The following is a 20,268-nucleotide window of genomic DNA, read 5'->3' on the forward strand; positions in this document are numbered from 1 at the left end:
CAAAGGAAGGTCTGACCAAGTCTATAGCACAGGGTGTCCAATGAGTGCATACCCACCATGTAGTTATTTTCCCAGTCCCCGAATGTGCAACTGGGATAGACATATTCAGCATCTGTTAGAACCCTCACACTGGCCTCTGAAGAAAGGGCTATGACAGTTGTACAAGGAAAGGTCCCATCCCTTAAACTCCCCATCCCCAGGTAGGTAACACTGTTACCTTTAGTTTATAAATAAGAAACTTGAGTCTAAAAGAAATTAGATTAACTTGGCTAAGGTTTTACAGTTAGTAATTGACAGAACCAAGAATTAAACACAGTGGAATCTGGTTCTAGACTCTGATTTATCTAGTTTTTAACTGCTGCCTACTTGCCTACGCTTGTATGTTCTATAACTGTGATAACTGTAATGAGGTAAACTAGCATCATCTCAAACTTCTTGAGAATATTTGGTTACTCCTCTTAATTGATCCTATGTATATATTTTTCTTGATATGAGAATCCATTAAAAATTGTATTTAAAAGCCTTGGTTTTAACCCCCTGAACCACTTATATATTTTCAGTACTGTCAGTAGCACCCATCACCTAAAGAAGCTTTAGAGCGGAGAATGACGATTCTTCATGACTGAGCCTTACTCTCAGGAGATACTTTTCAGAATCTTAATTAATAAGGGCCGAGGAATCTTAATCAAATAAGAAAAGGAAATTATTCATTCTATAGGTGACTGCTACTAACATCAGAATGTAGTAAGCTTGTCTACCAAGAGTGAACCCCAGGACTGGTTATTTAAAAAGGCTACAGTTATATGCTTACTGCATACTTAAATGAATTTTAGAGTTAAATGTATATTTGAAAGACTGTTAAGTGTAAAAAAAACTAAAATATGAAAGAAGTAGAAGGAAGCTAATACCAGACTCAGGGTGGGGAAGCTTTTTTTCAAATAAAGGAAAAGAAAGAAACTGTAAAATAAAATATTGGTAGGTTTACATACATAAACGTTTTTAACGCCTTTTGTGGTAAAAACCACCACAAAGAATATTACAAGGTGAAGAGAAAATTCTGAAGAAACTACAACAAAGTCTTAATACTCTTAATATATAAAGAAATCTTATGAATAATGCATTTGTCTTCTAGTTAACAAAAATGTATTGAGCAATTATGATCATCTAGGTCAGACGATGGGGACACAGCAGTAAATCGAACAGCCACTCTTACAGAACTTGTAGTCTCATGGGGGGAGATGGCCAAGAAATAAAACAGATAAGTAAAAGCATATATATGGCAGATGATAATAAGTGCTATAGAGAAAAAGGAAGTGAGAAGTGGGATAAGGGCTTCCAGGAGGGAAGAGATTACAAGTTTTAATTGACAGATGGTCTCCCTGAGATGATGACAGGTGAGCTAAGACCTGAAGGAGGTGAGAGCGAGCCACAGAGACACCTGCGTTTCAGGCAGAGGGAAGGGCAGTGAGGTGCCAGCAAGCCTAGTATGTTCGAGGGGAAGCAGGGAGCCCAACCAATGAGGCCAGAGTGGAGAGGACAAGAGAGCAAGTAGCAGGAGATGATGTCCGAGGGACAGCAGGGTGGAACCTGACCAGGCGGAGTCTTACCATCTGTCGGGAGAACTCTGGACGTTCTTATGCAGATGATCGGAAGCCAGTGGAGGGTTCTGGGTGGAAGAATAACATGACCTAATCATGTGTTATCAAGATCATGTTGGCTGTTGTTTAAAAAGAGGAAATGAGTTAGGAGGCTATTTCAAGACTGTAGTAAAGCAGGGTTTTCTGTTTTGCTTGTTTTATGTTTGTTTTGCAGGGGTGGGCAGGAGGTGGTGGTGAAAAGCAGCTTGCCTTTGGATGTATTAAATTTAAGATGCCCAACAGACATCCAAGGTGAGCTGTCATCAGCCACTTGGACATCCAAAGTCTATGGTTCTGGGGAGAAGTCTGGCCTGGAGTTCTAACTATGGGAGTTGTCAACGTAAAGACGGTATTTAAATGAGATCAGTAAGAAAGTGAGCACAGACAGAAATAGGAAGACATCTAAGAACTAACCAGGAGTCAATCCAACATCAAAGATTTGAGTCATGAGGAAGAATCAGCAAAGGAGAATTAGGGCCAATAAGGAAGGAAGAAAATCAGGTTTAGGCTCAGAAGTGAAGAGTCAAAGGCATCAAGCGGCGTTGTTGATAGTTAAGTCAGGTGAGGACTGATGATGGGTTGTATCTGGGGATCTTATTTATTTAGCCTGTTAGTTATTCCTCAGTCTCTCAGCCCTCCCTCAGAATACACCCAGACTCACTTTTTGCATCCCCCTGCCTCCTTTCAGCCAGCATCTACTTCTTTGCCTCTTCTAACAGAAATCAGAAATCATGCAAGCTTTCACCACCTGTTCCTTGGATCAATACAACAGAAGGCCTTCATGCTAGTAGTCGAATGCAGAAACCCCCTTATAAAGGGACAGAAAGTAGAAACAGAGTGAAGCCTATGAATTTTGATAACTATATATTAAAAAATTTTGTGTGTGTATCTGTTGACTAAAAATAAAACCATTCAAATGCACCAGCTATCAAAGAAATACAGATTAAAAATAAATCGGCCACCATTTTTTTTGCAAATCAAACTGGCATTTAACAGAACATATCCTGTATGGGCAAGACTCAGCAGACATTCTCATATACCACTGGTGGAAGTGTTAATTGGTAAAGCTTTTCTACAGGGCAATTTGGCAACATATAAGAATAATTTTTTTTTTTTTGCAGTACGCAGGCCTCTCACTGTTGTGGCCTCTCCCGTTGCGGAGCACAGGCTAAGGACGCGCAGGCTCAGCGGCCATGGCTCACGGGCCCAGCCGCTCCGTGGCATGTGGGATCTTCCCAGACCGGGGCACGAACCCATGTCCCCTGCATCGGCAGGCGGACTCTCAACCACTGCGCCACCAGGGAAGCCCCAGAATAATTTTTGTAAAGTTCCTTCTTCACACCTTTTGGTCCAGTGATTCTGCTTCTAGCAATTTACTGTAAGGTAATAATCAGAATGTACAAGATTTCTATAACAGGATGTTCACTTTAGCATTGTTTCCTATAGAATTTATAGAAGTCTATAAAATTCTACATTCTTGTGGAATATAGGAACAATACCTTAGTATTGTTTCTTAATAGAATGTATAGGGTTAAATTATAATTAATAATTTAATACCCAACATTGGATCTTGAGTCGATAAATTACAAGAGAGCCACAAAAGAAATACTCTGCAGCAAAATAATATCTAAAAGACCTGAGAACATGTCAACAAGGTATTAATAACGTTTTTTAAAAGTGCTATAAAATGGTACTTATGGTATGAGTCTAATTTTATAAAGAAAAAGAAAAATGAGAAAGGTCTCAACTAAAATCTTGATAGTAATTATTTCCATACATGTTTGAGGTCACAGGAGTTTTTATCAGAAATATTTATTGAGGGCCTACCATGTGGCAGGATAGGTAATGAACAGTGACAATATTCCAGCTCTTGCAGTGCTTACATTCTATGAGGAGGGATACGGACAATAAACAATAATAAGTAAGTCTTTTAGGAGGTGATAAGTGTTGGAGGAAAAATACAGAGCAGAAAAAGTGGGATTAGGAGTGGTATGGCTGCCACTTTAAATATGGTGGTCAGGGTAGGTCCTATTGAGAAGCCATTTAACAAAGACTTTACAGAGTCGAAGGAATTAGCCATGTGAATCTGGAGGGAAAGGTATTCCAGAGAAGGATGAGCAAATGCAAGGCCCTAAGGTGGGAGTGTGTCAGGTACGCCTGAGGATGGGCAAGGAAGTCTGGGAGGCTGGAGTGGAGTGAACACAGCAGTAGAAAATGAGGAGCCAGACTGGGTAGAACCTACTGGAGGGCTTTGGGGATGTTGGAATAGACAGGTTAAGAAGCTACCGTAATAACTGAGATGAGAGATGACAGTGTTGTGATCAAGTGGAAACAGTAAATACAGGGAGAACTGGTCAGATTCTGGATATACAGTTGATCCTTGAACAAAAGGGGGGGTTTGTTGGTGCACCCACCCTCCACAGAGTCAAAAATGCTCATTAACTTTACAGTCAGCCCTCTGTATCCGTGGTTCCACATGCACAGATTCACACGTAGAGCTTTAGTATATATTTATTGAAAAAAGTCCACACAGTTCAAATCTGTGTTGTTCAGGGGTCAAACGTACTTTGGAAGTAAGACCAACATAATCTCTTAATGGTTTAGGGATGGGGAACAAAGAAAGAAGGCCTTCAAGATTCGGAGCCTGAATGATTAGGAGGATAAAGTTGTCAGCCATTGAGGTGGAAAGACTGTGTGTAGAGCAGGTGTGGGGTGGCAGTGGGGGAGATCGGGAGTCGAGCTGTGGACATGGTGCGTCTCTCCAAGGGCAGACGTCCAGGAGGCAGTTGGCTATGGAAAAGTATGGCGTTCACAGGACAAGTCTGGAGAGATACACTCGGAAATCATTAGCATAGAGATGGTATTTGAACTGTGGGAAAGGGTGAGCTCATCAAGAGAGTTCTTACTAGACCTAGAGAGTATTAATAATCACAGTGGACTGGCTGGGCTCCCCATCAAACATGCAAACATGTTCTATTTATTCCATTAAAAAAACTACCTTTTTTATACCTCACTTCCCTGGTCAGCCACCACCCATCTCTCTAACTCCCTTTGCAGTGAAATTCCTCAAAAGGGGTGTCTATACTCAACAGTCTCCAACTCCGCCCCCACCCCCGCCGCCTCCTTGATTTCTCTCAAGGCATTCTGCCAAAACCACCCGTGCAGCAGATGGTACTGCTGGGAGATCACAGAAAAACTGCCTGGACAACCAACCTCCCCTGTAAGTCTGGCATACTCTGTCACCTGAAATTCCTCTCTCTCCAACCTCTCCATTTAAGATAGAAACATTTAGGGTCAGCATGACCTTACATGACATCATCGCCCCCTCTGTCACCACACACATACACACGACGAGGCCATTCACCCCCACTGGAAATTCTGTGGCTTGTAGTTTCAAAATTACAGATTGAATCGAAGCCGTTAAAGGTTATGAAACTGGGGTGGGAAAGCCTATTTTGCCAGAAAAAACTGGGGAGAAAGAGAAATCATAACCCTTCGACCTCACTCATAGAACTTTGTAATGCGGGAAACCAAAGCACTTCCTATTTCCTGCCCCTTCACCAACGGACGGCATTACAAAGAGAAAGCCCTGGAAATCAACTTTGGATATTGCCGTTGGACGGTTCTGCATCCTCAGACAGAACTGAAAAGTTTACATTTTAGCTCACATCCTCGCCCACCTGCCGGTGCACGCTGTGCTCCCTCCTACGCGCCTCACATTCCCACTTGGATGGTATCTGTTCTGTTTCTCCCTCCCACAGGTCCAATATTGTCATTCTCCTCCCCTCCTTCTCCTTATAAAAACCAGTTTCAGGGAAAGAAGGCAGAAGGAATGGTGGTTTCAAAGTGGCAGGAGTTTTGTGTTAGTTCTCATTTTACCAGTGGAAGAAACCAAGTCTCAGACGATGAAGTGAACTGCCCAAAGGTCAACAGCTAATTAGGAGGAAAGCTCAAGAATTTTCGGATCAATTCATTTACATGAAGGTATATTGATTGATCTGCTCTCTGACAAAGGCATGTTCTAGCAGAAGCCATAGCCTTGGGCCAAAAGAATGGATGGAGGAAGTGGAAAGGGAGGAAAGGCAGGCAGGGGGAGGATGCTATTATTTTAGCCTTAGGGCAGTGTTTTGGATGTTTGATTTTGCCTAACTGGCTCCCTTATTTGTCTATTTCAGTAGTCCTCAACAGGGGGTGATTTTGCCTTCCAAGGGGATGTTTGGTAGTGTCTGGAGACATTTTTGGTTGCCACAACTAGGGGGAAGGTGCTACTGGCATCCAGGAAGTACATGCCAGGAAAGGTGCTAAACAGCCTACAGTGCACAGGACAGCCCCTGACCCCAGTATGTGACCCACAGTGTCAACAGTTTAAGAACTCTGGTTTACTCTGAAAGGAGGGGAAGAGAGGAGAGAACGTTACCAAAAGTTGGCTCTGGAGTGATGGTCCAAGTACAGCTGTTCATCGGAAAAGGGGGCCAGGTGGATGTCGCCGCACGTCGGGAACATCATTCCTATCGAGCAGAAGACAACAGACTCAAAGTTGACTCCTACTGCCTTCTTACTTGAAGACCTGCCACTTGACCTGTTCCATTCTTTCATTCCATCTCAGTTATTACACAGCAGGCTAAAACGTAAACTTGCCTCAAAGCAATGATAAGAAAATCAGGCAGAAGATTACAGGGAATATAAAAAAGAATGTCAAAGCAAGTCACAAAGCTACATTATAATAAAAGTTTAGAGTCCTAGGGTGAGGCATTTAACCTGGCACATTGGCTTTCTCAGCTACTGGTTGGTTTTTTTTTTTTTTTAACATCTTTAGTGGAGTATGATATTTTTTAAAAATTTATTTTATTTTTGGCTGCATTGGGTCTCTGTTGCTGCGCGCGGGCTTTCTCTAGTTGCGGCCAGCAGGGGCTACTCTTTGTTGCGGTGCGGTGGCTTCTCTTGTTGCAGAGCACGGGCTCTAGGCTCGTGGGCTTCAGTAGTTGTGGCACATGGGCTGAGTAGTTGTGGCTCACGGACTCTAGAGCGCAAGCTCAGCAGTTAAGGCGCATGGGCCCAGCTGCTCCGCAGCATGTGGAATCTTCCCGGACCAGGGCTTGAACCTGTGTCCCCTGCATTGGCAGGCAGATTCCCAGCCACTGTGCCACAAGGGAAGTCCCTGGAGCATAAATGCTTTACAATGGTGTGTTAGTTTCTGCTGTATAACAAAGTGAATCAGCTGTACATATACATATATCCCCATATCCCCTCCCTCTTGCGCCTCCCTCCCACTCTCCCTAACCCACCCCTCTAGGTGGTCACAAAGCACCGAGCTGATCTCCCTGTGCTATGCAGCTGCTTCCCACCTCAGCTACTAGTTTTTTTTTCCTTTCTGTATGTCCGGTGCTTGGAATTCTGGGCACTTCTTTTATTTATTTATTTTTTCTTTTATTTATTGTAAAAACAACTTAGCTTTGAAAACAATCAACATTCCATCATCCTATCACATTATTATTTTCATTCTTAGACTTTGTTGATGTATAATCATATTGACTATTTATCTTTTTAAGTGCTGTTAGAATCTATGCTTATCTGCAGGCTCACCATCCTCCACGCTGGGAAGCCCGCAGCACTTGCGTTTTGTTCCTGACATTTGCAGTCACTGGGGGAAAAGGCAGATAACTTAGCAGGCAAACAAACACCTAGGCTGGCAGACCTGGAGTTGGGCCCTTCTGGGCAGGCAGATGTGGCGATCAGCGTTATTATTCTCATTATCTAAAAAACTACAGATCTTCATCATCATCATCATCATTCTAATAATAATACCTAAAAGTTCTTGTTTATGTTAACTCTGCCTTGAACCTTTTTATGGGCTTCCCATGTATTAATTCATTTAATCCTCATAATAATATAAAGTAGGTTCTATTATTATATCCATTTTATAAATGAGAAAACTAAGGAACAGGGAAATTTAAATGATTCAGCCATAAGCACAGAGCTAATAAGCGGAAGGAAAAAACCCAAGGGTGAAATCTCTTCCAATAGTCAATAGTCTCATACTTTAACTATGCTCCCCCTGATGTCCGTTAAAATAGAACAGATCATTTTAATTACGGTATTTTCAAAGGTGGTCAGAGAAAAACCACGACTGTAACATCATTCATATTTCTCCATGTAAATCTCAAGCGCTACTGTTAAAACAATAATGACTGCTTGGTGGTTTTTCAATTTCAAGATACAAGGATATTAAACAACTCTGGAAAAGTCATATGTATCATTATTTGTGTAAACCTGGGAAGTTTCAGAGGAGGATGTTCTGAGCCCAAGCCTAAGAGGAATTGCCAAGATATTAGATAAAATGGAGGGGAGGAAATCATCAAAGGTAAAATATAAGAAAAATTCCAAGAGTAGAAGAAAATGAGTCTTCTGATTTAACATACCCACTAAATGTCCAGCACAAGAATTTTAAGTTTCACACTAAGACAACTAGAAATGAAAAAAAAAATACTAAAAGCATCCAGAGGGAAAAACTATGTCATTTTAAAACTTCAGGAGTCAGAATGGCATTCGACTTCTCAATAGCAACATTGGGTACCAGATGCCAAAAAAAGATGCCTTAAAAATACTGAGTAAAAATTGTTTTCAAGTTAAAATTCTCTACCTAACAAAATGATAATATGAGGACTCAATAAACAGAAACTTCTCAACCACCCTTTCTCCAGAAGCTATTAGAAAATATTCTTTGCTGAAATGAATGGTATAAACCAAGAAAGGGGAAGACAAAAGAATATGGTGGAAAGTCAAAGTGGGGTAGCCACACAATAGGACTAGAGAGCTACCAGTTCATGGGTGGTCGAGGAGGACAGAGCATTACAGGAGAATTCCACAAAATAAATATTTATAGGCAATCTGTCAGACCCGTTAAAGCATGGAAAAAATTAGTCATGAGTATACGGAAAACTAAACTAATGAAAAAACAAGGCAATTTACTCCAGGAAAAACAAAAGATTTCATGAAAAAAAAATATAATCATATACACCTACCATACCACCTGACTCAGCACTGAACAGTATTTACATTGTCATAATAATGTAAACACCGATTATTGATTTAAACAAGTAATAATCTAGGTCTATATTTCCTTATATTAAAAAAAAATTCTGAAACCCAAAAAGCTATGCAAAGCAACAGATTTTTGTAAGTCTGCAACATCATTTGATGGCAAACCCGACCTGAACTGACATGAGTTTATAGTCTTTATTTATCCTACTTGGTATCCATGTTCATGTTTTGTTGCAGAAATACTATGTGCTTCATTATGGAGGGCTGCCTCAGATCCCACTGGAGGTGTTAAGTAACACATGGTATATGACTCTGTGACCTTTCCAAAGTCCTCCAAATTTTGAATTCTGAAACATATCTGGTCTCGAGGGTTTGGATAAGGGACTGAGGACCTGTATAAATACTTTTAGAGGATGGGGGGATGCCTCAAGAAGGGAAGGAGCTGCTATGCAGGAAAGCTAACTTCTCAACCAGAGAGTGACAAGAAGAGCAATATGATAATTTTACATAGAAATATGTAGGTAACTAAGAGAGGCAACAGAGAATAGAGTTGAAAGGAAAAGCCTTTGGGGAGCAGTCTCTGGATAGGAAGAGGTGTGGCAGAGGGTGACTCATTTTCATTGTAAGCCTTTTTATTGTCATGTGATGTGGTAAGCTATGTCTTATTTTGATGGAAAATAAAAATAATTAGGAAAAAAATCAATCATCCTTCCCTCAGGAGTGCACAGGGTAGAGAGCTGATAAAATCAGTATTCATTTCTACTTGTCTAGTTAAAGATACATAGCCGAATATGAAATTTCATAACCATTTCAAATATCTGGGGGAAAAGGATGCCCAGATATTAAGTCTAAATATTCGGCTTAGAGGGCAGCTCAACAGATGCATGTTAATTAACTTTGTTTAAAGTCTCATCATCCAAAAGCACCTAACCCTTTGAGAAAAATCCAGAAAAAAAATACAAATATTCTTTCTGGGAGGCCTTGAGGAGGAAATCCAAGCTACTTTGCTCTCATCTCCCATAATTCAATTTTATCACATGAACACAAGGCCTCCAAGATCATCCTGGGCTGATTTATAATGGGAATGCTAATGGAGTTCTTGACGTTAGGTATACTTTGCCCAAGTTTATTTATTTCTGCATGAGTTTTTTTTAAAAAAATGCCTATTTCTAAATCCCTAAAATTTGAAACATGCAGGAAATCACAAACTTAAAGCTTTACTTATGCATATAGACCGGGTAACCTGGTGAGTAGGAGTTGTAGTTTATCCTCTGTCTCGTCTTCACTGGGTATGACTAGGGAGCCACAACAATAGTACTTTAAAGTAAGTAAAACCGGTAAGGAGCTGCAATTCTCATCAGAGATGCAACTGTTAAAACTGGCCAGTTACCTTCTAACCCTTAATTGAAAAAAATGTGCTGTTGGAACATGTCCACTCTCTCTGGTGAACAGTGGAAAGTTAGTGTGTGTGCAAGCAGTTGTGAGTGTGGGTTTCAGGGTCAGACAGATCTGGGGTCAAAGCCCTGCTCTGTCACTTAGTAGAGGTGTGTCTTTGCCACGATGCTTTCCCTCATCGTGCTTCAGTTTTCTCTTTGTAAGTGCGGATCGTAATACTGTCTCCCACTAAGCCAGGTCTCAATCTCGGCCCTACTGACATTTTGGGCTGGATAACCCTTTGATGTGTGTGAGGGCTGTCCTGCACATTGAAAGATGTTTAGCAAGTCCCTGGCCCTTCCCCCTAGGTGTGCGTAGCACCACCTCTGCCAGCTGTGACAACTCAAAAATGTCTTCAGACATCACCATATGTCCCCTGGGAAAGGAGTATAAAATCACCGAGAACCTCTGCACTAACCCTCCAAATAAACTGAAAACTTTAATTATTCACACTTCGTAAGGTTTTCATAAAATAATTTATGGAAATTGCTTAGCACACACAGACACTCGTTAAGCACAAAGAGAATACTGGACTTTATATTATTATCTCGATTATATGTAGTGACCATAGGGAAAGAGACATACAGTAGGAAGAGAATATGTTAGAAAGAAGAAATGGACACTAGAGAGTTTCTCACATTACAGAAGGTCAACACTTGAAAGGGCTTTACATATTACTTCTAATAATACAGATGGGGAAGCCAAGGTCAAAAGGTCAAGTGTTAGGCCAAGTTAGCTAAGGAAAACAGTGATTGAACTAGGACAAAAATACATAACTCGGAACGGGTCTCCTTTACCACATACTGAATACCACGCAGCCACTGCCATCAGTGTCTTTTGGAGACTAGCCCATTTACTATGGGAGAATAGGATGAGAAAATCAAAGAACTGGTTTAATAGAAATGCTCTCTCCTCCTTTCTATAAAGAACTGAATATGGGGGAAGTAAGACGGCATATTTTACAGAGAAGTTAGCCTACTTTCTAAACCAGGAATTGGCCAACTCACCATTTGCTTTCAGCCATTTTTTGGAATGAAGGTAACTTTCCAACATCCTTTCATTGAACAGCATGTATCCCATCGGTTCTGAAATGATCACATCTACAGCCTCAGGAAGTGAGATTTCTTCAATTTTCCCTGGCAAAACAATGATCTTGTCTGAAAGGTGGTTACTTTTCACTAGCATCTGTAAAACATAGAGTACCAGTACTACTGTTATACAGAATATTATAAAAATTAAGTTTTATAGGTTAGGGGTTGGCAGGGTGATAGGGATGAGAGGGAAGTGACCTATTTGCTTCTATAAATACCATAAAAACATTTTTCTTACTGCACAAACATTTCATGTTTACTATGGATAAATTAGAAGACACAGATATGGAACAAATAAAAACACCTATAATCAATACCACACACAAATAATAACAATTAATAGCTTGATGTAGACCCTTCCGGGCTCTTTATACAAACATACACTTATATGTGCATGTGTGTGAGTATGTGTGGTCCATGTATGTGTGTGTATATATGCACATGTACTTCGGGGGGTGTTATTAATAGTTTCAGCTTATTTCCTACTCTTCTACTGGCAATAAAGATGCCCCAAAGCTCTGTATAACAATCTTGCATAACTTAACTATCCTGATCCTTATGAAATCATCCCTTGATCTTTTGATTCCAAAAATAAATAATACCACGTTCAGGGCTCCCCTGGTGGTGCAATGGTTGAGAGTCCGCCTGCCGATGCAGGGGACACGGGTCCGTGCCCCGGTCCGGGAAGATCCCACATGCCGTGGAGCAGCTGGGCCCGTGAGCCACGGCCGCTGAGCCTGTGCGTCTGGAGCCTGTGCTCCGCAACGGGAGAGGCCACAACAGTGAGAGGCCTGCGTACCGCCAAAATAATAATAATAAAAAAAAATAATACCATGTTCATTAGCCTTTTTTTAGAAGTACATTTTACAGTTATCTATTCTTTTTTCTTTGATGTCCTCTGTATTCTATTTAATAACTTTGAACTCTCTTAAAAGAGGGACCTTGAAGAGAAATATAATTATTATATTTCTAATATATTTCTTCTTAATGCCAAATATGACAAGGTGGCCATATTATTACACGTATGTCTTTCTGCTGCCTGAAAAAATATTTCCTAATAAACATCTTATATGCACCAGCACAAATATATACAGCACATCCCTTTTCAAGTTGTGGTTTCCTGAGACTCTCAGATCTTTGCTCACTGTATTTATATATAGTCAGAGGCCCTCCATTTTGAATTTTTGGAACTTGACCCTTTCCTCACCCTAAATGCAGTATACCAAGCATTTGTCATGATTCAGTTGCATTTTCTCAATTTCTGATCACTTCTTCCCAAAGCTAGGGTATGTTTCACCTTGAATTCCATCCTCTAGGGTGCTTCTCACCAACATTACACTGCAAGTTTGTTAAATGTCTTTTCCACTTATACTTTCCTTAAAAGAAATCAAGTAATCTCTGATCTGAGGAAAAACAATGAAGAAACTATTTGTACATGTCATCCACTGTCAACATTTACCCACGCACAAGGACTTGTGGAATTCCATTCTATCAACATTCTACACATGGATGTCAAGTTCAGGGGTCTGTGGACACGAGGCCTAAAGGGTAAAACTTTTGGTACCCCGCTTGTCTCTGTACATTCTCTTCTCAGGAGAGCCCTTCACCTGCATAGCTGTAAGCATGGCTCCACTGTGGATGGCTGTCCACGCTACAGCTTTAGGTTTCTCCTCTCACCTGAGCGCTGGCCATTACCCGGACATTTCTACCAACCTGCTTTGTTATCTCTTCAACCTCAACAAGTAAAGAGCCAACCTCAGCTTCTTCTTGAAAACTAACCATTTCTCTAAATTTCTTTAAAATCTCTATATAATCTTGTATTTCCTTGATTCCGTTTTGGTTACTAATGCCATAATCCTCAATATCCTGGTGGCATACATACATAGTTGCTTCCCATGGACAATTAGTTACTATCTTTTCTTATTTCTACTTTTCAGATATGTCTCATTTCCACCTTTTCCTTTCTGCATCAACTTGTCCAGTTCTTAAGAGCTTCAAATCTGAAATTTAAAAATAGCATTTATATAATGAAAGTAATAATGGCAGTGTCTACTTCACAGGCCTGCTTGAGGCTAAAACAAGATAAAGCATATTAAGGGTCATGTGTTAAATTAGTATTGTCATATTATTGTTATTAAAGAAAAGTGTTCACTGAAAAGGAGAGATGTAGATGAGCAAAAGAATGAAAATAAAAGTAACTGTATTCCCATCATCCGGGTGTAGGCAGGGTGTATTTCCTAGCAGACTTTTGAGTGTATCTCTGTTTATAAAAATATGTACTTCTGGGGCTTCCACGGTGGCACAGTGGTTAGGAATCCACCTGCCGATGCAGGGGAAATGGGTTCGAGCCCTGGTCCGGGAAGATCCCACATGCCGCAGAGCAACTAAGCCCGTGCACTACAGCTACTGAGTCTACGTGCCGCAACTACTGAAGCCCGCACACCTAGAGCCCATGCTGCACAACAAGAAAAGCCACTGCAATGAGAAGCCCGTGCACTGAAATGAAGAGTAGCCCCCGCTCGCCACAACTAGAGAAAGCCTGCTCACAGCAATGAAGACCCAACGTAGACAAAAATAAAATAAATTTGTTTTTAAAAATGTACTTTTTGTAGTAATATTTCATAACCTTTTGTTTCATGTAATATATTTTAGACCAGTTTTCTGAATATTTTTTGCATCACGGCATACATAAAAAAATAACAGTCATTTTTATGACACACTAGTGTGAATAGGAAAGACTGCCTGCAGTTTGAGACATCTGAGCTGGGAGTTCAGGCCACACAAGACCCTGACCATCTCCCATGAGGGCAAAGGGCATCAAAACCTACTACCTGGCACACTTTTCGGGAAGCTCTGTTTTAGACATCTTTCTATGAATTGCTCTAGAACATAATTTTTATTGGCTGTATAGTATTTCATAGCATACCTTGATTCATTTAACCAACCCCAAGTTACCGGACATTCAGATTACATCAAATGTTTCATTATTACAACAGTGTATCGACAAATAACAATGCAATTCAATCTGGGGACATACTTCTCACAACTTTTTTCAAAGTTAAAGGGTCTGGAACTTTTAAGGGTCTCTGGTTCACACTGTTCCACTGCCTAATGGAAAGGTGATTCCATTTCTAAATTTCAAGCCCTTCCTAAATTCTGCTTATGGGGTGTGAGGGTGTCCACACAACCTCAATGTATAAGACCACCTCATCCACCTGAACCATGATGTTGGAAGGGACGTTTTTCTGGCTAAATCTTGCTGGAGGGACCAATAAGATAGGATGATCAAGTGTGTGTGATATCTACTCTACACGGAGACTTTACATAGAATAATCCTAGACTCTTGAACCCTCATGAAGATCAGAGATCTAATATAGTTTCAGAGAGAGGATGTTATAAGCTGTCAGAAGGGCAATTTGAGGTTCACAGGAAAGAATCTGAGTCTCACTATTTTCACTGGTAAAGAAGGACATACCACATACATACAGGCCACTGCATCTTGCAACTTCATTTATTTTTTAACCGAATTCAAAGAACACTAGATCAAGAATGTGAAGATACAGATCCTAATCCCGCCTTAACCATCGAAGAGCTGTGTGTCCTTGGGGAAGTCACTTAAACTCTCTTAATTTTATCCCTCTTGCAAAACTGGAGTTTAAAACTGAGTTGTTTTAAGGTTCCTTCTAGTTCTAACATGTCATGATTAGAAAAAAAGCAAAATTTCTGCAAAGTACGTTCCAGGAGTCCATGAACATAAGGAGTTTCATGATTAAATAATACTGGAACTTCTTTATAATATATATCCTTCTTACAAACTCACAGTGCCTATTAGCATATTAATGGATTTGAGAAATCCTGCAGAAAACTGTTTGGCTTGGCTAAATCAGACATCCAAACTTACTTGAATACTTTGCAGTTTTTCTTGAATGCTTATTTATCTCCCACAGATCAATCTTTAAGAAACAACAAAAATAGTGTTTTGATAATCCTACGTTTGAATACAATTCCTCGACAGAGATATTTGAGAACAGGACATAAACTCAACCGATAACATCTCTAAGACACAAGAGCAGCTAATTCCAGATGCGAGACACACTCTACTCTTTTGAGTCAGTCTTGCTGCCTTCCTTGCTCTTTGGTTTACAACAGATAGTTGTATGTTACCCTGTCACTTCAGATCCCATTCTTCCAAAACTGAAGTTCAGCACAACTATCCTTTCTAGAGTAATACATAACCAGCATCCAGGAAGAGAATATATTACACTTAAATCATATATAACCATTTTAGAAAAACATTTGGCATTATTCAATTAGCTGAAGATTTCTATAACTTAGAAATATCACTCCCTTTATAAACATACATTCTAGAGAAATGTTTGAACATGTGTATAAGATAACCTGTACTAAAACTTTATAATAATATTGGTAATTATAAAATAAAAATTTAAAATAAACTGGAATTAACTATTCACAGGGAAATGAATGAATAAGTGGTGTTATATCTAGAGGCTTCCCTGGTGGCACAGTGGTTAAGAATCAGCCTGTCAATACAGCGGACACGGGTTCGAGCCCTGGTCCGGGAAGATCCCACATGCCATGGAGCAACTAAGCCCGTGAGCCACAACTACTGAGCCTGGGCTCTACAGCCTGCGAGCCACAACTACTGAGCCTGCGTGCCACAACTACTGAAGCCCGGGCGCCTAGAGCCCATGCTCTGCAACAAGAGGAGACATCGCAATGAGAAGCCCGCTCACCACAATTCAAGATAGCCTGCATGCAGCAACAAAGACCCAACACAGTCAAAAATAAAACAAATAAATTTATAAAAAATAATGGTGTTATATCTGTACTATGAATACGATTGAACAGTGAGAAAAAAGAACTACAGGTATTTGTGTTAACATAAATTAATTTCACAAGCAGAATTTTTGGGAAGAAAAGAAACAGGTTGCTGAAGAATACATAGTATGATTCCTTTTATTTAAAAGGTCAGATGTATTCAAAAATAAACTGCATTGATTAGGATATACTACTAAAACTCTTTTATGCTAAGATGTTGGTACTTTTGGGAGTGAAGAGAGGGCATGAAATTTGGGAGAAGCGTATAGGAATTTTAATACATGGTTATATCATTCTAGTTGTTACACTGGGTTGTGGGCATATGTGTGCTTTCTATATTTATATTCACCTTTATTTTTGGATGCAAAAAGTATTTTATAATAGGAAATTTAAAATTATACTTTTAATAGAAAAGTATGAGATAATCATAATAAATGCAGATTTAAAAAGACAAACTGATTTCTGCAATCAGATAGAAGCTAACAGATACGAAAGACAGATTAAAACAAAGCAGCATAAAGGTAATTAATGTCTCTGAAGAATGGAAAAATCACTCAAAGGTATATTAAAATAAAATTCCCCTGAAGTAAAAAAAATGGAATCTGTTAACAGCAAAAACACATAGTGGTCATAAGAAAATGTCATACGGTAATAGCAACATGGAACTATATTCTGCTCAAGATTTTAGATTTAAAGAAAAAAGAATTAATTCCTTGGGCACCCTGCAGAAAAAAAAAATCACCTTAAGAGTGAAAGAAAATCAAGCTGGCATTAGACTGCTCTATAGTCATATTCATTTTAAAAAGACAACGGGACAACATCTACAAAATTCAGAAGAAAAGAAAATTGTGACCAAAAGAAGATTAAATCCAGAGGAGGTACTATTCATATTTTCAACATGAAGAAATCAGGATAGCACACATAAGCCCTTCCTCAAAAACTGCTTTGCCAAAAGTAAAAAATAAATTCGTATAATTAAGATATGAATTAAATAAAGAATTTGGTAATAAAGAAGCTATATGAAAAAACTAATGGTTTGATCATGGCAGAGCAATAGCGTTCGCTCCAGCTGTGATCTAATTTGCATTGTTTTCCAAGGCCTCCTAGGGTAGACTGCAGGGTTCTGTGGGACTAATGTTGAGTCCTGGATGTCAGAATTTTGGGTGGGTTCAGAGGTCACCCTGAGGTGTGAGAACCACCAGTGAGTTTGGAGCTGTATGAGAGTGGAAGGTGTAGTCCAGGCATGTGGTTTTTAGGACCCAGGCAGAGTTCCTGGATAACTCAAGTGGAAACACCTTTCATGGCTCACCAGTCTTCATTGCTAAGGCAACAGAATCCCTCCCATGGACAAGGAGAGGTGGTGGAGTTAACGTGGTTGGCAGAGTTCTACTGAAAAGGAGATTCAGATTTTTATGTGAAGCCAATTTCCATTAAAACTTAACTGAGCTGTATAGTTGATATGCAATGAAATTAACGTACCTAAAATGTACAGTTTGGTAAGTTTTCATATTTGTAAAGCCACGGATCCATTATCATAATAACAAACATCCAACACCAATATCTACCTTCTGACATGTCTCCCAGGACTCCCAGGCAATTACAATTGATTTACTTTTTCCCCCACTCAATTAGTGTTTTCTAGACTGTTAATATCATTGGCATCTTAATGTTTACTTTTGTATTTGTCCTTTTCGTTCATGATGCATAATTATTTTGAGAATCATTTAAGTTGCAGGTATGAATAGTTCACTTTCTTCCTGAAAAATAACAAAAGGGGTTTTCTGGTTTGTTTGCAGTTTGGCCACCACAAATAAGCTCGCTATGAACATGTGCATAAAATTCTTCATTTGAATATATGGTTTCATATTCTAAATTGAATGACTGTACCCTTATGCATTCCCGTCAACACTATGGAAGCATTCCAGTTCCCCTATAGTCCTCACCAGTACTTGATTAGTACGGTCAGTAGTTAAAATGTTGCCTGTTTTAAAGTGTGTAGCGGTATCTCACCATAGTCTGATTGCATTTCCCTAATGATTCATAATGTTGAACATTTTTATTGTGCTCATTTGCCAGGTGTATGTCTTCTTTGATAAAATGCCTGTTCTTTTATTTATTAACTGAGAAGACAAATGTGTTGGAACTTCACTTTTCGTCAGTGACTTTCCTGGGTGGAATAAATGTTTCTGCTATTCACACACACACACACACAAAAGACTAATGGTTTGAAACGAATCCATTTAATTACAGAACAAATACTAAACAGTTACATGAACTTTGGTTATATTTCAATGAGAATTACATTACACCTTGACAATATACCAATAAAAATAATAGATAACTAACAAAAGGTGCAGGAGGAAGGAGGAGGTACGAGAGTGTTAGTGACTTCATTTCTTTCATAGGAAGGAGTGAATTTTTATCATGAGGTTAAAAAAATACTTGGTTCCATAGTGAAAGAATTTATATGATCGTTATACTTAGTATGCTTTTTGGTGGGGGGTAAATTTTCTGAAGCAACCTATAAACAAAGCATTAAAGACTTAGTGAAGTACATATTTTCAATCTTGACAATCTAGAAATAATATAACCAAACAAAGCTGGGAGTTACACTAGCAGAGGAAAGTTCTTCCGCTATTCCACTGAGGCTCAGCAGTGCAGGCAGAGTAGATACTTCAGGAAACAGAAATATGAGTATTAGAGACATAAAGTTACCATGGTAATCAGCTAAAGAAATTAAAGAACGGAAGTTCAGAGTAGTTCACACTGGGAAATGTGATCAGGCATGAGTGGAGTGAGTGCAAGATGATTACTTTTTATTTTAGACTCTCCTATACAGTTTGATTCCCCTTCCTCATGTTCAAGTATTACTTTAATTTTAAATAGTCAGTGAGCAGTCCCCCAAACAACAGAATACCTAAACCATTCTCTCCTTTCAACCCTGTTCCTTAGTGGGCATTCCAAATATCTGCTTAAATATTTTAAAAAGTTGTATTAACCTTACTGTCAAAAAATTCATTGGCTTTAGTTTACTTCAACAGAATATGTATGCTAAAGTTCTTTGCTAACTTGCTGCTCTGATCCCATCATTTTATAACTCAGGAAACTGAGTCCTGGGGAGGTCAGTGTCCAAGCCCAGGACACACTACAAGGCAATGGCAGACTTGGGGGAAAGTGATTATATCAATGTGTTTGAACAAGTTTAGTTTGTAACTGTTATCAGAGCTGGTAGCATTATGGGTTGGCTGCTTTCTGAGAAGGTTCTGAAGGGGAAGTACCTGGTCACTGTCCCTCCCCCTTTTCCTGTCCCTCTTGTCAGCGTGCAGCTGCCTCCTGCCTGTAATCAACACTGAGCATCCCATATGACCCCTCTTGGGCTACTGGTGTGTCATTCATAGTGTGCAGAAACCAGGGCCTTCTGGAATCTGCAGCCACGAAAGAGTAAATGGGCCCCCGGAGGAACCAGTGAGAGGCGTGAGTACAAAAAAACCTTTGCAAACAAGAGCTAGCTGGCAGGGCAAAGAGGAAAACACACAGACAGAGAGTGACAGATGCAGAAGGATGGGAAGGAGAGGCAAAGAGAGGGACGTTTTCTTGTTTCTCTTAGGGGTGACTTACGGGAAGAGTTCTTTGTACGGAGTGATTATACACCCCTTTATCGCTGCAGAATCGCCAAAGGTGGCAGAAGCAAGTAATGTGAAGCTTTCATGAGGGTAATGCTGCCAATCCTATAGTTTGGCTGCCAACAACAACAAAAACATTCTGGCAACTTGAATACTCATAGTTGTTTCCCTCTGATGATGTTGCAGAATGCTCAACGACTGGGGAATGAGAACATCAAGGAGGCAGACAAGCTGCCTAGACTTGGAAAGGATGCTTTGACTGAGTTATAAAACAAGCACTAAGAAATATGTAATGTCTGCAGAAGCAACTCAGAGTTGTATATACGTGTGTGTGTGTGTGTGTGTGTGTGTGTGTGTGGGTGAGAGGGGGGTTTGAACCTTTGTACATCCTATTAGCCAGGTAATTTGCCCTCCCTTGGAAGGTTAAGTTGTCCCCTGTAGACTCTTAAGTATCTGACAGCAGGGGCCATGTCTACTTTACTTGTCCAGCGGAGTGTCTGGAACATCGAAGGCATTTAATAAGTATTTGTTAATTACCTCACTAAAGGTGATATGGCAGCCTTTGGAAATCCAGCTTCCACCTTAGTTTGAAAAGATGATTCT

The 20,268-nt window shown here is 39.8% G+C and overlaps 1 protein-coding gene across 1 annotated transcript in view; it reads right to left on the minus strand.

Annotated features, from left to right (window-relative positions):
- LOC116755002 (histone-arginine methyltransferase CARM1-like) overlaps nucleotides 1-20,268 on the minus strand; it is a 172,896-nt gene that overhangs the window by 37,464 nt on the left and 115,164 nt on the right. Inside the window, exons 6-7 of the mRNA XM_032633879.1 lie at nucleotides 11,120-11,297; nucleotides 6,055-6,145 (exon numbers count right to left, since the gene is read on the minus strand). Coding sequence (XP_032489770.1) covers nucleotides 6,055-6,145; nucleotides 11,120-11,297 — 269 coding nt within the window. The remainder of the gene's footprint in view (nucleotides 1-6,054; nucleotides 6,146-11,119; nucleotides 11,298-20,268) is intronic.

This window comes from Phocoena sinus, chromosome 6 (assembly GCF_008692025.1).
Source record: "Phocoena sinus isolate mPhoSin1 chromosome 6, mPhoSin1.pri, whole genome shotgun sequence".
NCBI classification, from domain to species: domain Eukaryota; kingdom Metazoa; phylum Chordata; class Mammalia; order Artiodactyla; family Phocoenidae; genus Phocoena; species Phocoena sinus.